Source organism: Tribolium madens, unplaced genomic scaffold (assembly GCF_015345945.1).
Source record: "Tribolium madens isolate multiple individuals breed KSU strain unplaced genomic scaffold, Tmad_KSU_1.1 Scaffold_91;HRSCAF=231;Tcas5.2_LG7, whole genome shotgun sequence".
NCBI lineage: Eukaryota > Metazoa > Arthropoda > Insecta > Coleoptera > Tenebrionidae > Tribolium > Tribolium madens.
The window spans coordinates 18,771,388-18,790,078 of NW_025401063.1; the positions used below are offsets into that span (position 1 = coordinate 18,771,388).

The 18,691-nt window shown below is 31.4% G+C and overlaps 3 protein-coding genes across 4 annotated transcripts; all 3 read left to right on the forward strand.

The window, feature by feature from the left end:
• Positions 1-3,611: 3,611 nt before the first annotated feature.
• LOC123011064 (ras-related protein Rab-31-like) lies at positions 3,612-5,454 on the forward strand. 2 transcript variants are annotated; one of them, XM_044408327.1, is made up of 6 exons: positions 3,619-3,672; positions 3,729-3,817; positions 4,271-4,398; positions 4,455-4,664; positions 4,719-4,796; positions 4,845-5,454. In XM_044408327.1, the coding sequence occupies exons 2-6, from the start codon at positions 3,775-3,777 to the stop codon at positions 5,058-5,060; spliced, it is 675 nt and encodes a 224-aa protein (XP_044264262.1). In that variant the 5' UTR covers positions 3,619-3,672; positions 3,729-3,774; the 3' UTR covers positions 5,061-5,454. The 2 variants fall into 2 exon arrangements, with proteins under 2 accessions (XP_044264263.1, XP_044264262.1); XM_044408328.1 differs by lacking the exon at positions 3,729-3,817 and having other exon boundaries at positions 3,612-3,672.
• Positions 5,455-10,960: 5,506 nt separating this feature from the next.
• On the forward strand, positions 10,961-11,965 carry LOC123011326 (putative ras-related protein Rab-5B). The gene is made up of 5 exons (XM_044408710.1): positions 10,961-11,128; positions 11,188-11,315; positions 11,367-11,591; positions 11,639-11,716; positions 11,777-11,965. Exons 1-5 carry the CDS (start codon positions 11,086-11,088, stop codon positions 11,906-11,908), a joined length of 606 nt encoding a protein of 201 aa, XP_044264645.1. The 5' UTR covers positions 10,961-11,085; the 3' UTR covers positions 11,909-11,965.
• A 5,745-nt stretch (positions 11,966-17,710) lies between these two features.
• On the forward strand, positions 17,711-18,611 carry LOC123011474 (CD63 antigen-like; the record flags this gene model as incomplete). Its single annotated transcript, XM_044408919.1, has 5 exons — positions 17,711-17,779; positions 17,827-18,015; positions 18,063-18,236; positions 18,283-18,480; positions 18,534-18,611. Coding segments are annotated over 5 exons (708 nt in total), but the record flags the coding sequence as incomplete, so codon positions are not given.
• Positions 18,612-18,691: the final 80 nt, after the last annotated feature.

Genomic DNA, 18,691 nt, shown 5'->3' on the forward strand with positions numbered 1-18,691 from the left:
AAAGTTTTGAGCAAAAAAAAATCGAGAAATTATTTGTTGGACGTTTATATTATTCCTACATCATTTTGTCATTGTTCCAGAATTCTCGCATTGTTACGATTCAAAATTTTATTTAAAAAAAATATTTTTTTTATGTTACTTTAATTTATATTAATTATTATTTTTTGGAAACAAATGATTTAAAAAAAACCGCTTGGTTCAATACTTTATATTCACCCAGTATAAAACAAATTTAAAAAAGAAACACTCAGCAGGCTACTAATTTTTTGAGTTTGGCTTACGAATTACCGGTTTTCTCCTTAAAATATTTTGTAATTGGATTATTTTTCTTAAACTGTCCAATTTTTAACTTGAACTGAAATTTTTAATTAAAAATTAGTGATTTGAAGAAAATATGCATAAATATGCAATATTTCCAAAAATATGTACCAAGTTGCCAAAATATGCATTTTTAATGGGCTTATTTTAATCAAAAAACATTAGATATGCATAGAAAACTTACAATTTTGTTAATATACCTCTTAATGACAAATATGCATTTTGCATATAATCCGAGCCTTAGTGATGAGGCTAAGTTTTATAATAACGGTGCTGTGAATCGCCACAACTGTCATTGGAGTATCCACGTTGGGAAAGGAAATTTCATTTTGAGCGAGTAATTTCAATTTTTGTGTGGTGTGGAATAATAGACAATTATATCATTGGTCCATGTTTCTTCTTTCAAAATAATTTGACGGGCAATCGATATTTAGAATTTGTACAAAACGATTTGCCATTACTTCTAGAAAATGTACCTCTAGAAATTATACAAAGAAGGTGGTTTCAACACGATGGTGCGCCTCCACATTATGCGCGAAATGTAAATCAGTTTGAACATTTGTTGCATTAATTAGTTCTCTAGTTTTTGTTTAGTTTTTGAGTTATTTCACTTTTTTTTTAATATTTCACTCATTTCATTGTTTCTTTACTAAAATAAAAATGTGTTGTTACTGCATTGTAGTCATTTACCTATTTATTGATTGGCGTTATTAGACTTTCTGTGAATGATGTCCAAATCTCAATTAAGTTTATAATTATTAGGGCCCGTTTTTCAATCATTGGTTAAAGTTAAACCTCTAGTTAAACTAAAAATGCAGCATTTTGATTGGTTAAATTATAATTGAGTAAGGTATTACTGGTTACATTTAAAGTTCGTCAGGGTCGTAAAGTTATGTGAGTCACCTTGTACAATTTAAAATTTCATCCACTTTGAAAATAATTTGATGAAAACAACTTTTTGGTTGATTACCAAATTTCAAAGCGGTAGCTATATTGAAAGTTAAAAAGCTTTTAAGTCCCAAAAAAAATCAGCAAGAATTTTCAACTTTGTTTCTTAAAGCCAACCGATGTCGAAACGTTTCACGTACACATAGTCCAAAACATATTGTTATTCTGGCTTTTGTTATTTCGTCGTAATTAACAAAATTTATTATTATTATTATTTATTATTATTATTATTTATTATTTATATAACATGGAAATATACCTACAGTGTGAGTCAAAAAATTTCCAAAGCTTTTTTATTCTAAAGCAGAACTATGCAATACCTTTGTAATAAAGTGCTCCTTTAAAAATATACAGGTTATTGCTGGAGCATACTTTGTTCGCTAACTCATTCGTTAAAGAGTTAAAGCGTAGCAATGTGTAACAAAGAATTGTGTACAACGTGGTCGTAATAAATTATAAAATTAATTAAATAAATTAAAATTAAATTACTCTTTCTTTTATATACGAACGAACTACCAGGATTGCTCCGAGAACTAGTCGTAATATTTGCTGACGATACATCGGTCATAGTAAAAGCACAAACTAATGAGCAACTAGAGTCACTCACTAAAGAAATAATTTTAAAATTACAGGAATGGTTTCAATAAAAATGCATATTATTAAATGTTGAAAAAACAAATTTTGTCAAATTTTTGAATTCACTGCATGACGTCGTATTATGCTAATGTTTACTCGCGATTAAAATACGGTATTATTTTCTGGGGTACATCTGTAGGTGTTGACAGAATATTTAAGCTCCAAAAAAGATGTATACACGCTATTTTTAAGATAAAACACCGTGAATCGTGCAAAGATATTTTCAAGAACTATTCTATCCTCACACTTATGTATCTATACAGGGTGCGCCACAGAGTAAAATGCCATATAAGGTAAGATACCAGGAACATAAAAAAATGTAAAAAAAATTATCTATAAAAATTTCGAAGTTATGAGAGTTTAAAGTTTGCACTTTGACTCTATTTATTTCTGTTGTAGAAATAATTTTCCAAGTTTTTTTGCTACAGGCTATTAGACGAGGAAACAAGTAAGCTGTATCCTAAATTGTAACTCTGTTCAATGTTTTTGTGGCTTTTATTGACAAAATTTTTGTGCCTTTATTAAATAATCGTAAAAAAACATATACAGGCTCATCAGTTTCATTAAAAAGGCATAAAAAAATGTCAAATGTCAAAAAATAAATGTCAAAATTTTTTTGACAGATAGAATTTTTTCAACATTTTTTTCATGTTCCTGGTATCTTATCTTGCTTGAAATTTTTCTCTGAGGCGCGAGTTCTGGTGCATCCTGTATTTTAGAGGCAGCATGTTTTGTAAAAAACAATTCGAGCGAGTTCTGCAAATATGAGAGAAATCATTTATATCATACAAGATCCAATCCGCACCACAAGTACTCGTACTCAGAAAAGTGTTCTGGGAAGCCTGATCAGTGTCTATAATCACTTACCTGATACAACATGTTCAAATAAGATGTTTAAATCAAAATTCAAAAAAAAAATTATTAACGAAAGGCTATTACAACCTTAAGAATTCTTCGCAGATAAACTTTGAATAAACTGTTTTCTTTATACCTATTAAATGTTTGTATTGTATTGTTTGTATTAATTTTGCATTTATCTGTTATATGTTCTATGTACTATTGTAACTGTGTATAGTCATATTTTTCTCTTTTTGACGTGTTCTATGCCATAAGGCATTACAAAATAAATAACACATGAGTCTGAAAACAATTCATTTATAAAATAAAAAAACTTAATTGGGAAAAAATTAATTAAAGATATAATAAAACCTCAAAAACGACGCAAAATACCTTACATTGCTTCAATTAAATGAGACTTGAAGCTAAGCAATTGCTTCATAAATGTCGTCCTCATTGGCGCTCATGAGAGACGTTAGTGGTTGCTATTTTATATTTAAAAGAAAAGATTTTTTGATTTTTTACAAATTAGTTCCAACTTAATTTTTATGAGCGAAATAAGAAACTACTATTTACATTTTTATTACGAACTGAGTGATATAAAACCAGACAAATGAAACTGTTATTATTATAGGACTTAATTTCGACTTTTTTTTTGTTTCATTATATCTACGTATTTTTGTACGACTTAGTTTTATTTTTTTACTTCTATCAGTTTTCAATTAATTAAAACAAATAATTTTAAACAGTTTTTATAAAGTTGGCTTTGTTTATAGCTTAGTGACATCTATAATAGAAAGATGCAATGAAATGTACAGGTTTCTAGAAAATGAATTACTGGTTGCATATGCTGTTTATTATGATTACACTGTCAAAATATAACCTTACCTAACTTGCACAAATTCATTTTAAACTTGAACTAATCTATGTCACGTAAGAGGATTTGCACTATTTTTCAACATTTTCAATATTGGTGTACTGATTTGTAGTGATTTGATTTCATAGTTTGGGTGTTTTAGTAGTTAATTAACAACAATGAAAACTATTGTTGGTAAAGTGGTTGTTTTGGGCCATCAAGGTATTGTTATTAAATAATGCACTATCTGTTACGTTCATTTTTTTATGTGATGAATTATAAGTAATAATTGATTAGTGATTTTTTTTTTTAATTTTATATTGAAATAAGGTAGTAGGATAGTATTTTATTCATTCATAGTTATTTAAATAGCTATGTAGGTATTTTTTGTACAGACTGGATTAAAAAGAATGCGCCAAGCCAAGATATGACAATATTTTTTTGTTCAAAGTTGAACAGTTTATTGTGAGTTATTTTTTGGGATAGACTCGATCAATTTAAACAGATGACAATTATCAGCGCAACTTTGTTCCAATAAGTTTTGTCGTATCTTTTAAAATAATGGCGTTATATTATGGCTTTGAAGCATTTTTTATTATCCAGCCTGTATAAATTATATCATATACTTAATACTCAAATTGATATCTCTATCTGTTTTATCTGTGACTACAATAGGCGTGGGGAAAACCAGTACAGTTATTCGATATGTGGAAAATTCCTTCAGTCACCACATCACCCCAACCGTAGGGGCTTCATTCTTCAGCTGTAAACTTCTTATTGATGATATCACAGTAAAACTTCAAGTAATGTTTACACATATTTGTGTATTATTCTTTTGCTATTAGTCTATTTTAAGCAGATATGGGACACCGCAGGTCAAGAACGATTCAAAGCAATGGCTCCTATGTTCTATCGCAACGCCAATGCCGCTTTAATAGTATTTGATATTACTTTAAGACAAAGTTTTGAAAGCATGCAAGGATGGGTATTTGAACTTAAAAAGAATGTCGACAATCCAATCGCCTTATGTGTTGTGGGAAACAAAAGTGATTTAGCCAAAAATAGAGAAGTAAAAGTACCTACACACAATTTATATTTTTTAAATACATTTTTTTGTTAATAGGTAAGTAGGGATGAAGCAATACAATATGCTAAAAGTATAGGTGCTACTTACCATGAATGTTCTGCCATGCATGACCAGGTAACTGATCATGATTTTTGAAAAAAAAACTATTTGTATTTATTTTAGGGGGTAGGTTTAGTGTTTGACGATGTTGCTCGAGGCTTGATTAGACTGCTTGGAAATAGTTGTGACCATAATTTGAAAGTGTATGACAGTGAAAATATTGATAATATAATGGCAAATTCAAGCGAACTTGAAGCTACTGATACCGGAAAAGAGGAAACGGTTAATTTGAGTATTAATAGCATAGCCCATGGAAATACAGTTAAAAAGTGCTGCTAAAACAATACCGTATATATTGTTTAACTGCCATATCCTAAATTTGTGATTGTTTTTTTACGTAAAAGTAATAATATGGGCAATATGTCTTAAGCTTATGACAATTAATAAATTAACGTTTGTGATATACAAGAAGACGTAACAAACTTACGTATTCTGTTTTATAGACTGGAATTTCATAATTTTTTTTATACGTCTATTAGGCGTTGCAAGTATTAACCGTGTTTATCATAATTCATAATCATAACATTATGACAGAATTTATATTATATTTTTATTGTTCTAGTAATTGTATTTGTTAAATAATAATTAAAACACATATTTTGTTACCACCATCTTAGATTTTATATTTTTTCCATTAATGTACTATTTTGTTTAATAAAAGTGTTATACAATTTTTACTAAAAATTAAAATAATTCCTATTACGAAAATTGGTCAAATAATTGCGATGTGTATTTTTTACCAAAATGCCAACATTTTTACACTGTCACTGAAGCAACTATTCATGGAAGCAAATTTTTCACAAATTGTATTAACTGAGTTTGTGACTGAGGGTGAAATTTCATGACAGAGTTTTTTTTTTTAATTTCTTTAAACTAGAGCTAATTTATGATTTAGGCGTTTGCTGTTTTTATAACTCGAAGTTTTGGAAATACATACATATTTGCTTTTTAGTGATTATTAAATTTATTGATTTTTTTCTGATAATTTTTACTTTCCTTATCCTATAAGGAAAGTATTGTAATCGGCTGAAATTTGTCCTACCCAGATTTGGACGAATTATAGTTTCAAGACACCAAAAAATCTGGTGTGAACATCACACGACTTTTCTTATCCTACTTATTTGGAAAAAAATTGCATTAGTGCTAGCTGCCGGATTACACACGAAATAGATCATAATTGTGCGCGGGTTCGAGTCTGAGGCGCATTTTTTTTTAGTTCGCTACCCATTATTATTGTTATTATTATTATTTTATCACATTTTACTGTTTAATAAGGTATCTTTCATGATTGTAAATAATTTGTATCCCCATGAATTTATTGTATCTTCAATCGTATAATTTTGCGGCCGCTTTACGGTCGACTTTTGGTCTTTGGGGCCGAACGGTGCTACCGATTTTTACCAATTGTTTCGTACTGCGTACGAAAGTAACTCACATACCAAATTTCAAGTTTCTAGCTCTTATCGTTCTCGAGATATGCTGTTTACAGACAGACACACACACACAACCAACTTTGTTAGTATCTTGAAGCTTTAATTCGTCCAGAAATGTAAAAATCTGTGTCAAATTTCAGCCGATTACAATACTAATAAATAATAAATAATAGTCATCTGTGTCGTTTGGGATACACTCAAAAATTTTGGTTTGACATTGTAAACGTCACGGGAGTTTTGTGAATACAAAATAAGTTACTTGTAGGAGGGGGACGCAGCACGAGACAATTGGTAAAAATCGATGGCACCGTTCGGCCGCAAAGACCAAAAATCGACCGTAAAGCGACCGCAAAATTATACGATCATGAAATATACCTCACTAAACAGTAAAATGTTATAAAATAAAATAATGGGTACCAAACTAAAAAAAAAATGCAACTCGAACCCGTGACAACTATCATCTATTTCGCGTGTAATCCGGCAGGTGGCACTGACGCAAACGTTAGGTTTGCTACTCGGATTTCCAACACTAAATTATTGTCGTAAGGATGTTTTCCACATAAGTGGGATAAGGAAAGTCATGTGATGTTTACACCAGATTTTTTTTCTACAGGCTGTCCCAGAGTTCCGTATTTCTTCGATTATTCTGTCATTAAAGAAGATAACGAAATGCGGTTTCTTTTGGACGATAGACATTCATTTATCCTATGATCCAAAAATATTTTCGTCATTATAATTGATTCCTATAAAAGGTGGCGCAAGAAAGTTATATTTTTTCTTATGGAACACCAGGTATATTATGCGCTTATTTGAAAGAGTTTTTAATTCTAAGAATATCCAAATTAGGTTTTATGGATCTATCATGGACCGTTTATCATTTATCAGCAATTTTATGAAAAAAAAATGCCATTTTTGAAAAATCGCAGCAGCTTTGCTAGAAAGGAAAAGTGAATAAAAATAATTGCAACAATTTGGTTGCTCTGGTCCTAAATTATTATGGTTGAAATTCGATCAATCTTTTGCAACTAGGGGAGGGAGGGGCAAGATGACGAGGTTAAAGAAAATTGCCATTTAAAAATAAACACACTGTTTTTGAAAAAACAAAATATATTGGAAACATACATATAATGAATTCACTATAAACCAGTGATAACAGAAATCAATAATTCTTATAAACATTTCTACAAAAAATTAAAAACACAACATATGCATTTAAGTCATCTTGCCMCACCTAAGGGGCAAGATGGAGAACACATTGGGRCAAGATGACGATTACAAACATAATTCACATTTAAATTCGCCTCGCCCCTCATAACTCGTRCACGATTCATGCCACCAAGAAAAGCACTTATTGCACTTTATCCAGTCTTCAGACGGAGGATCGGAATAAAGTTCCTCGCATCCTGGACACACAGTTTCTTCTTTTTTGGAGGCAGTCTTTCTTGCTGAAGAAGATGTTTGAAAAACATTGCGTTTTACAACTTCATATTTTCCTTTCTTGCTCACGCCTTTAATATTTTTTGCCTTCTCTTTCTCCTCCAGGTCTTCTTTATTAGGGGTAGAGGTTATCACGGAAGCTTTTTCTGTTCGTTATTTGTGGACGATTATATTTTGGCAGAGGTCTAATTTCAGTAAAAGATATATCGCTTTGCTTTGATGAGGATGCCCTGAATGTTTTGCTYGACTGCAGTCCAGAAGCACCAGGAATCGGTGATTTTTTGTGGAAACTTTGTTCCTTGTGCGATTCGGAAAGCTCTAGCTCAGAAGGATTTGGTGTTAGCGACTTTGGTTCAGGATTGACTACCAAATTAATTAGTGGTTCATCGTCACTTGTTGGGTCTTCTCTACGTGCAGTTCCCATTTCATTAATTTCGTCTACTTCATTAGGATTAATACCTTCACTCATTGAAGCTGGTGCAAAGTCGGCGTCATCAAACACTCCAGGGTTAAACGGCTCAATTCCGCATTTTTCAAAACTTTAGACTGCAATCCCTACAGTTGCAGCTTTTAAATAAGCCTGACCGAAAAGTTTTCCAATTTCTTTGTCCGAAATTATTTTTCCCGGGTTATTTATAAGAAAATTTTCACAAGCTTGACTATAATAGGTTTTCAATGGTCCAAAAAAACCAACATCAAGGGGCTGCAGTCGGTGTGTTGTGTGGGGGGGTAGTCCAATCATAATAACTCCATTGTTTCTACACAAATTTATTGCTTCCAACGAACAATGAGACGAATGATTGTCAACAATTAATAAAACTGGGTTTTCCCAGTTTAATAAAATGTTTTAGATAAAGCACAAACGTGTCAGTGTTCATCCACCCACTTTGCTGGGCTATGGCCTGTGTGTTAGGAGGGCATCCAGTTAACAGTTCGGGTCGCATTCTCACTCTGGGAAAAATAATAAACGGCGGAACATAAGAACCTTGTGCATTCATTGCACAGGCTACTGTAGTATTTTTCCCACGTTCCCCACTTGCAACTKTTGCAACTCTTCTGYTACCTTTTGGAGATAAAACTTTTGGTTGTCTATTTGGAACTGTAGAAATCCCCGACTCATCCATATTATATATCCTATCAGGTCCGAAATTATGTTTTTCCTTGAGGTTCCTCAACAAATCGAAAAATTTGCCAACCTCAACTTTATTAAATCCCATCAAACGCCCTAAAGATGTCGACTCTGGTTGCCTTAAACTAATGTTTTGCCGCTTCATGAAGGRAATTAACCAATCTTTACCAGCAGTTTTGCTTGTCGTATTAAACTGGTGTTTAATATTATTCTGTTCAGCGTATTCATACGCTAACTTTCGGCATTCTACTGATGTAAGACCGAAGGCTCTGGTATTTAAATCAGTAAGATATGCGGCCAATTCTCTTTCTTGTACCTCATTGAAAGTAGTTTTATGCCTACCTCCGCTACTGGGCAGTGTTTCGTTTTGTATGCGTTTCTTAAAGTATCTTCGGAGAGTAGGTTCAGGTATTTCAAATGTTTGGCTGGCAGTGTTAATGCTCATATTTTCTTCTTCTACAGCATGAAGCGCTGCAATTAAAGCGTCTTCGGACCAGGATCGACGTTCAGTCTTCTTAACGTAGTGTCTCACCATCTGAAAAAATCAATTACCGGCCTTAATTAATATTTTATAGCACAAGAATAGCTAAATAGAAGTGAWGGGGCATGTTGACAAATTCGTCATCTTGCCCCCGTCAACTTGCCCCACGGTTAACCTAAAAATGTTTATTTACTCTTTAAACATAAAATCAAGTATTTCACATTATACAATAATGTTGATTTGTTTCAAGGAGCCCATTATATGTGACAAATTAATCAAACATCTGTACTTACCTTTTGATTTTTTAAAAATCCTTATGTTTTATCCACATAATATTACAGTGAACTGATCCAATTCACTTGATCCCTGATATTTTTTTTATGGTTGAATCCAACGCCATCCATTCCTGTAGGTTACAACTACAAGGTAGGCAGCTTTTAAATGTTAGGTCACTGTACGATCATTAAATGTTTGTGTCAAGAAAAACAAAATTCGTCAACTTGCCCCGTGCGTCATCTTCCCCCACCCTCCCCTACTGCAGAGTGTTGACATTCGCAAAATATCAAGTAACTTGAATTTTTCAAATGAAACACCCTGTATCTTATTACTTTATCGTGTAGAGCTTTTAATAAGCTTTATATAAAACCTAAGGTTTGGAGGTTTATACCTTACTTGTTTTATTGTTTCTCTTCTTCTCTTTAACATACCCCAATAGAAAGAAATCAATTATAGTCAAATCTGGAGTTCGCGGTGGCCAGACAATGGGTTCAAACCTATTAATCTATTGATTAGGAATATGTTGCTCAAAAAATGAAAATAAATCATGCTGTAGCCACATTATTCTACATTCTCTAATAAACTTGATGATGTATGGTGATAACTGATAACGTAACTTTAAAAAATCATCCAACTTTTTTTGAAAAGGAAGTAACGCAAACCTACTTGATTTTTAACACTAAAAAAACCTTTACAGTACAGTACAGTAAAACAACTAAAATAATTTAGGACCAGACTCAGTAAAAATTGTTGCAATTGTTTTTATTCACTTTTTCTTTCTAACAAAGCCGCTGCGATTTTCCAAAAATGGCATTTTTTTATAACATTGCCCATAAATGATAAACGGTCCATGATAGATCCATAAAACCTGATATGTATATTCTTAGAATTAAAAACTCTTTCAAATAAGCGCATAATATACCAGGTGTTCCATAAGAAAAAATATAATTTTTTTGCTCCACCCTATATAGGAATCATCTATAATGACTAAAATATTTTTGGATCATAGAAAAAAAAATGAATGTCTATCGTCTAGAAAAACCGCATTTCGTTATCTTCTTTACTGTCAGAGTAATCGAAGAAATACGGAGCTCTGGGACACTCTGTATAAATATATATAAATATCTGTATAAATATACAGAGTGTAACGAAAATAGGTTAAAGCGAGTTCACAACTGCTAAAAAGATTTTATGGCCGACTTGTCTTTTAGCATTTACTTATGCGCTGTCAAAGTTGGCGCTTCGGAAACATGTTTCAAAAAATACACTTTTGGAACACATACTACCTACAATGGATCTCTACAAAATACACATACACATATTTTTTAGTTATCTTTATTATACGAGTATATGTGAATAAATAATGCGACTAATTTTCATTACATGCTTATTGTCTTTTCAACTCTTTGCAGTTTAAGATAAGATAACTAATGTGATAATCATAGTTTTAAAGACTAGTTTTAAATAAAATATTTGTTATTATGAAATATCCACTTTGTTTCAAATAAGTTTAATTGTTATTAATATAATAGTAGATATTACCGCAAAATGAGTTCTATCACAGGAAAAGTTGTTCTTTTGGGAAATTCAGGTTTATATTTTATCTCATGATTAAGTGAGTAGGTACCTACTTTTTATCTATGTTTACAGGAGTTGGTAAGACAAGTGTTTTTACTCGCTGCATTCAAGATGTGTTTCAACCTCGTGCAAGTGCCACAGTTGGTTCAATATGTTATTTCAAAAGTTTCCTTATAGAATCGTCTACTGTAAAACTTGAAGTATGTCAATTAAAAAATTAAAAGAAGATGTTGTATGGGTATATTTAATAGATATGGGACACAGCTGGAATGGAAAGATTTCGGGGAATAACTTACATGTATTATCGACATGCCGACGCTGCAATCATCTTTTTTGATATCACTTCAAGAGATAGTTTTCAGGAGGTTAAATTTTGGGTTAACGAACTTCGAAATAACAATGTTAATTTTATTGCTGCAAATAATAATCTTTTGTCTATTGTAGGAAATAAGGTTGATTTAACTTCGCAAAGAGAGGTTTGTGTATGTACGATGATGTATTTGATAAAATTGACATTTAACAGGTACTTAGAGATGAAGCATACCAATATGCTAAAGAAGAAGGTGCTGTGTATTATGAATGTTCAGCAATGAGTGGTCAGGTGATTTGTAGTTTTAGTACAACAGTAAATAATTTAAAACATAAAATCGTTTATTTCAAGGGTGTTCAAGAACTCTTTGAAGATGTAGCCCAAAACATATTTAACAAATTTGATCCTGATATACTTTCAGAAACTGTTATCATAAATTCACAAGAAAATTTTCGTAAAAAAATGAAATGTTGTAACAAATAGGTAATCCTTTAACAATGTTGTTTATTTTAATTTATCTTGAAAAAGTTTATACCTGTTTACAATCGTTTTTATTTTACTCTTCCCTTTTCCATCCAAACTTCATATTGTTGCTAAATAATGTGTAGTATATTTTCGCATGCAGACATTTACTAAGCTATAAACTACTTTATAAATTTGCTGTAGGTATTAAAGTACCTAAATAATTGCCTCTATAATTTAGGGTAACATTAAAGACCTTATTGAATATGAAATGTGTTAACTTTAACTGTCTAAAATCACAAACACGTGCTAAACTGTTTAATTACTAACCACCAACCTTGTAGGTATATTACAGATGCAACACATTTAAAAAATAACTGCTTTAACTTACGATTAATTTATTATTTAGTACCGACAGCTCTTTTCCACAATTTTAAATTCCTTCTCACTAAAGAGGAGGAAGCGACACATTAAAGGGATAGGCATCATTGACTTTTCCCCATATGTTGCAGCCCCTAAATCAATTGGAAGCGCCACCAATTATAAGCACTTTGTGAGTGATGTAATTTAAAATTTTGTGTGTAGTTATTGTACATTTATGACTGTATTCTAAAAAATATGTATCACTAGGTATAATAAACGTACAGGTGCTTTAAAATGTTTGGTTAACAAAATTAGGACGTTTTGTAATAAATCACTAGTAGTCATCCGATCTTACGTACAGTAGGGACTGAAGAGACAGGAATTTATAAAATTTCATAATAATCTGCGGAATCTTAACTATAATTTGACACTTGAGGAGGGAGACCTGGCGCCGTTATATCCGCACAGATGTACATACCTAAATTACAAAATTTTAAATCAACTATTAAATGCTTACAGATTTTTTTCGTTCTTTAAGACTATAAAAGCGGAAACTGGAAGTTTTATATTTTATAAAGATTTATCACTGCTAAACAGCAATACACTAAAAAGCCAAAAAATAACAGGAATATATCACATTAAATATCTCGAGTATTACTACTGTTACTCCTGATAAGATTCTCCTCCGACACTCTAAACTTGAAATGATTTAATTTTGAAACACTTTGTATAACGAATAAACAGAAAGTTGATTTTTTTTCTCAGTTATGATGCGAGTTACGAAAAAGTTTAATAAAACTTTTTTGTTCTGCACACCCCACAACAATTATGGCATCACTTTGTTTCTTAAGTAATACACATCGAGTAGCAAATGGTCTGCAAACATTTCATATACATAAACTAAATTTACTCTTTAAGAAGATTTCAACATTAGTTGAATGATAATTGATTTTTGCACTGCTTGTGTTAATTTTTGTTGACTGTTCGCAAGACACCATATCATTTACCTGAATTATACGAGTATGTGCAATATGGATTTCATACAATTTCATTCTCGGAAAGATAACACAAAAAAATTAAGTTCGAAGTTTTTCGAATTTTACATGTATAAACATAAAACATAATGTGATGCAATAATTGTTGTGGGGTATTTCTTGGGATCTAACACCCTGTAACAGTAAAATTTTGATTTTTATTTCAAAACTTGTCTGTATATGTGTATTGCCTCATACGAGTTTAGATACTTTTAAAATTCCAGTAGAATCCATGGAATCCCTTAATTTGATACTCGAGAAAACCTGGCGCCTTTATATCCGGCGTGTTTGTGGTTGTAGAGCGACCAATTATTATAATTTTGCCAATTATTACTATGCATGTGCTAAAATTTTTGTGATAACACTGTACCACCTCGTTTTTGATTTTTTAAGGTATTATACAGGGTGTTTGAGGATTGCGAGCAAATATTTTAACCACTAATAGAACTCGGCAAAAGAAGCAACTTTCGTTATTCCAACTTTTGTCGAAAGCACGTCATTTTTGAGTTAAAATTAAAAATAAATTGAGGCTGAAAACCCGTCCCCGCCTATGTCTTAATACGATGTTTACAATCATTCATAAGAAAAAACTTTTGAACGTAAACAGCGTAAAGACAAAAAAATTATCGCTACATTAGCGTAGATCAGTGTCAATGTTAGTGGGTCAATACTTGCTGTTATAAAAAATTGCTCGAAATGTGGTCATTCGTTGGCAATGCATACTTCTTGTACTCTTCGCGCTAGGAAAGCTTGCGTTCGCATACACAGACAGCCCTTCAAAGGTATAAATTTGAGCTGCGTACACTAATTCACTAATTGTTTCATGTGAACCTTCAAAAAAACACACGTATTTAAATCTGGTGACCGCGGTGGTCATTGGCGACCAATCCATCTCTAGGGAAAATGATTGTTCAATCCCATTGGTTGACGACTTTGGCATAATCTGATGGAGCTCCACTTGTAAATACCGCATGTGTCGCCAAGGGCACGTCCTCCACCAGATCGGAAAACACATTTTCCAAAAAGTCCAGATAAACGGCACTAGTTAAAAGTTGAGGTAATATGTGGGGTCCAATTTGGTGATCTTCAATGATCCCTGCCCAAACATTTAGTGCAAATCGGTCTTGGAACTGCGATGTCCGTACACTAGTTAATTTGGCGTTTGAGTAGTTGGCCATAATGACTTGATTGACAATTTGATTTCAAATCGATGTGCACAATTCACCCGAAAGCGCATTAACGAATAACTAAACTGACACGTGTAAACAAGTGCTAATTTTTTTGGACAAAAAATTTCCTTTTTTCTGTATAAAAACTTTCACGGTCAACATTCAATGCAATTTATTTTCATTGATATTTTTACTTCCAACTAACAAGGACAGACACACTGAACGGCTCGTGAAAATCATAGGGGGGAAATTGGAAAAATAAAATTTGGATACGGAATTTGCTTGGTCAATTCGACTTTTCATAACAAATTCTCTTAGTGGTTAAAATATTTGCTCGCAATCCACAAACACCCTGTATAGTAACAAAATTATACTCCCAAAAAACAATTTTTATCTGATGTCAAATTCAGGATGATTTTAATTGTTGTGCAGAAATTTTAAGAGGTAATAAATAGTACACAGGTCTAAAGAAGTCAAAATAACTCAACTTGCCTTACCCGCATGTTTATAGTTTCGGAGATCTAGAGTGCCACCTGCATTTTAGCGTTGGGAAATGCGTGAAAATAACGCAATATAATCGAATTTGCATCTTTCAAGTACTTTATTTTAAAGTTTACATTGGAAATAGTCAGCGAAACTTGAGGTAATGAAATTCGGTGGTATCTTTTATGAAAAAAATTGATGCAAAATTTTTACCTTTCTATTATCATACTTTTTTAATATGAGTCCACTTTTTGCTATGGATGTTTTTGGTGATTTAATGATTTTTTTAATATGTAATGTACGAGGTATTAAAAAACAAACCTCAGAGATTATACAGGACTTTCATTTCAAAAGGAGCCAGTCTCAATAACTTTGACATTCAGTAAATGAATTTTCAAGCAAAAACAGGTCGATTAGGATCGCGAGGGGAAAGTTCAAAACTAATATTAGTTACATTTTAAGTTTCATCCCCTAGTCGCTAGCCACCCCTACTTTAAAATTTTAAATAGCACCCCCTACTTTTTTTTGTTTATTTGTTTTTTAGTTAGGGGTGGTTTAATTCTTGAAATTTTTAGTCCTAGTAGCCTTTGATTCAACTCAAAATAAAAAAAAATTAAATAAAAAATATGTCAATTTGGGTTGCGATGGGAGAGTTCAAAACCAACATAAAATACGTTCTAGGTTTCATCCCCTAGTCACTGACTACCCTTACTTTAAACTTTTGAAAAGCAACCCCAACTTTTTGAAACATTTTTGGAAAGGAGAAAATAAACTTATCTAAACCGTAAATAAAAAAAATATTGACAATTCGTTTTTGAGTTAGGGGTAGTTTTGTTTTTGAAATGTTTACTCGGGTTGCGATGGGAGACTTCAATATAAAATACTTTTTAGTTTACATTTCCTAGGCGCTAGCCACACCTGCTTTAAAATTTTAAATAGCACGCCCCCACTTAAAAAAATATATAACTCAAAACCAAAAAGACTAATTTTTTTTTTGATTTACGGTTAGATAAGCTTTTTCTCCTCTTTGCAAAAATGTTTCAAAAAGTTGGGTGTGCTTTTTAAAATTTTAAAGTAAGGATGGTTCGCAACCCAAATCGAGATATTTGTTATTTAAATTAAATTGAGTTGAATCAAAGGTACTAGGACTAAAAATTTCAAAAATTAAACCACCCTAAACTGAAAAACGAATCAACAATTTTTTTTTTTCTTTAACAGTTGAACACGCTCACTTTTTCCCTTTTCGAAAATGTTTTAAAAAGTAGGGGGTGCCATTTAAAATTTTAAAGTAGAGGTGGCTAGCGACTAGGGGATGAAACTTAAAATGTAACTAATGTTGGTTTTGAACTTCCCCCTCGCGATCCTAATCGACCTGTTTTTGCTTGAAAATATATTTACTCAATGTTAAAAGTTATTGAGACTGGCTCCTTTTGAAATGAAAGTCCTGTATATTTCGCCTGTTGGATGCAGAAGTAACTTAAGTCACAAAATGTAAATTTTTCAGGAAAGTATTTTTTTAGTAGGTATTTAATGTAAATACTAGAGATTATTAGTTTGAAATTAGTTTAAATATCTCTTGGTATACTATTATAGTTGGACTTAAAGTAGTTCTGCAGACAGACGCAGCGTTCTTTAATGTACAAGATAGTATTTTACGAATAAGTCCAAAACCGGCAAAAATGGACCTAAGCTAGTTCTGCATCCAACAAGCGATTTGTTGATGATGTTATTGATGTTTAAGGCTGCGCGTCAAATTTAAATTTATTTGGTGACTAAAACCCTCTATAAACGGATAAGGCAAGTTAAATAATTTTTGCATCGTTTGTACTCTACTATTCCCTCTTAAAATTACTGTACAAACAAACAATTAAAAGCACTCTGTATAAATAACATAATTCGTTCTTGATACATTTTCGGTATTTTAAAATTTCGTTGCAGAATTGTACATAAAATTGAATAGAGAAAGGGAAACGAAATCAGAAACAAAAGTCATCTCCACCTAATTCACTTTTTATTGTTTTCTTTAATCGTCTTGAAAAATTTCTTAAATTAAATTAACTATACCTAATAAAGAATTGGTGGTCTAACATTTTTTTAATCAACCTATAAAGTTTCATTAAAAGTGCTTTTCGTTTTTATGTTTTTTGACGTTTGTTTACACGATTATTATTACTCCTATAAATTATCAATTATCAAGTTTGTGGAAAATTTGTGTTTTTGATGGTTTTTTAGGCAAATGCCGTATAACAGAAAGAGTCAGATCTGAGATCTTTACTCTTTTTTGATAATAAAAAAAACAAATTGAAGTTAGAAGAAATTTAATAGAAACAAACAGGTATTATATTATAATTATTAATTCACATTAGTCCAAAAATGTAAGAACATTCATGACTTCGTCAATTACTTACAGTTTGTACCTACAAATAAAAAAATACACAATAACAATAAATTAAAAGAATAAATATTCTCATTTATTTTGGCAACGCAATTACATTTGCTCTTTTTTCAAAAATAACAAGTGCAATTAATTAGATATACATACTCTTATAGTACAATTTTAATTTTTACAATTTTCACAATTTTTTTTAACAGTTTTACACAATATTAATTGTGTGTACACACGTGGTTCAAAACTGTTCGATATTACAGACAAATTTGTTATTGCATTTTTTTAAATAATTTAATTAAAAACTAACTAACTGTACCTTATTCTCTTCTGAATAAACGGGATTTTACTGTTGTACTTAAAAAGACAACATGAAATGTCAGTATGAGTTGTGTCAAGTAAAATGAAAGTTTTTTCTTTCAAAGTCACTATATTAATCCTCAATGGTACAATATTGGTAAAACAATTCCAGTATGGTAAAACTTAATCACTCTTTACATTTAGGCTTTAGGCTTATCATTATTTTCTGTTGGGTTATCTTGGATACAAATCGAATTAAAATATGAAAAAGCAACACAAAAACAACTCGTTTACGTTGGTGCTATTCTACTGGCCCTTGGTCTTTTTTTATGTGTTACGACAGTGCTTGGGTGCTACGGAACCTTTTCCAAAAACAAGTTTCTTTTAGCCATAGTAAAGCACAAAATTACATTAGATGACAATTATGTTTGCACTTCTAGAACACATTTATGTTTCTTCTGATTTTTTTAATATATGCTGACTTTGGTATAGTGGCTTTCCATTTAAAGGATGTGTCGTCGCCGTATATGAAAGATATTGACTTAGAACTCGAGAACGTTCTACGTGAAAAACAAGAAGGATGGAAGGACTTTTTTGATTATATACACAGAAAGGTTAAATCTTATGTTTTTTTTTCTTTTTCCAGACGTGTCATTGTAGTTTAAGTGTTGCGGATTTGACGGATACAATGATTTTCAAAGACTTTTAAATATAAGTCACCTTAAAAGTTGTTGCAAAGATAATTCCAATTGCAGTGAACCAACGTATAAGAAAGGTTGCATTCAGCCATTTCAAGATTACATTGGAGATAAGTTTGTCGTATCTGGAGCCATTTCTTTCGCTATTGCATTTTTTGCAGTAAGTTTTTTTATTTTAATGATATTTAAAAGCTAACTTTAATTTTTCTTAAGATCATTGCTGGAGCATTAACTCATATTATTAAAAGGATACATTATTCCAATCAATTTTCAATTAGTGGTGAATTATAAAAATACACAAAGCAATAATAAAAAAAATAAATTGGTTTTGCATTAGTTATTTATTTACAAGATGTATAGTATAGAGATTA

Excerpts from the sequence above, each read along its gene's own strand:
- LOC123011064 (XM_044408327.1), top strand. The coding sequence starts at position 3,775 with ATGAAAACTATTGTTGGTAAAGTGGTTGTTTTGGGCCATCAAG. Across the intron at positions 4,399-4,454 it reads ATATCACAGTAAAACTTCAA|ATATGGGACACCGCAGGTCA; the intron begins GTAATGTTTACA and ends TATTTTAAGCAG. Across the intron at positions 4,797-4,844 it reads GTTCTGCCATGCATGACCAG|GGGGTAGGTTTAGTGTTTGA; the intron begins GTAACTGATCAT and ends TATTTATTTTAG.
- LOC123011326 (XM_044408710.1), top strand. The coding sequence starts at position 11,086 with ATGAGTTCTATCACAGGAAAAGTTGTTCTTTTGGGAAATTCAG. Across the intron at positions 11,129-11,187 it reads TGTTCTTTTGGGAAATTCAG|GAGTTGGTAAGACAAGTGTT; the intron begins GTTTATATTTTA and ends CTATGTTTACAG. Across the intron at positions 11,717-11,776 it reads GTTCAGCAATGAGTGGTCAG|GGTGTTCAAGAACTCTTTGA; the intron begins GTGATTTGTAGT and ends GTTTATTTCAAG.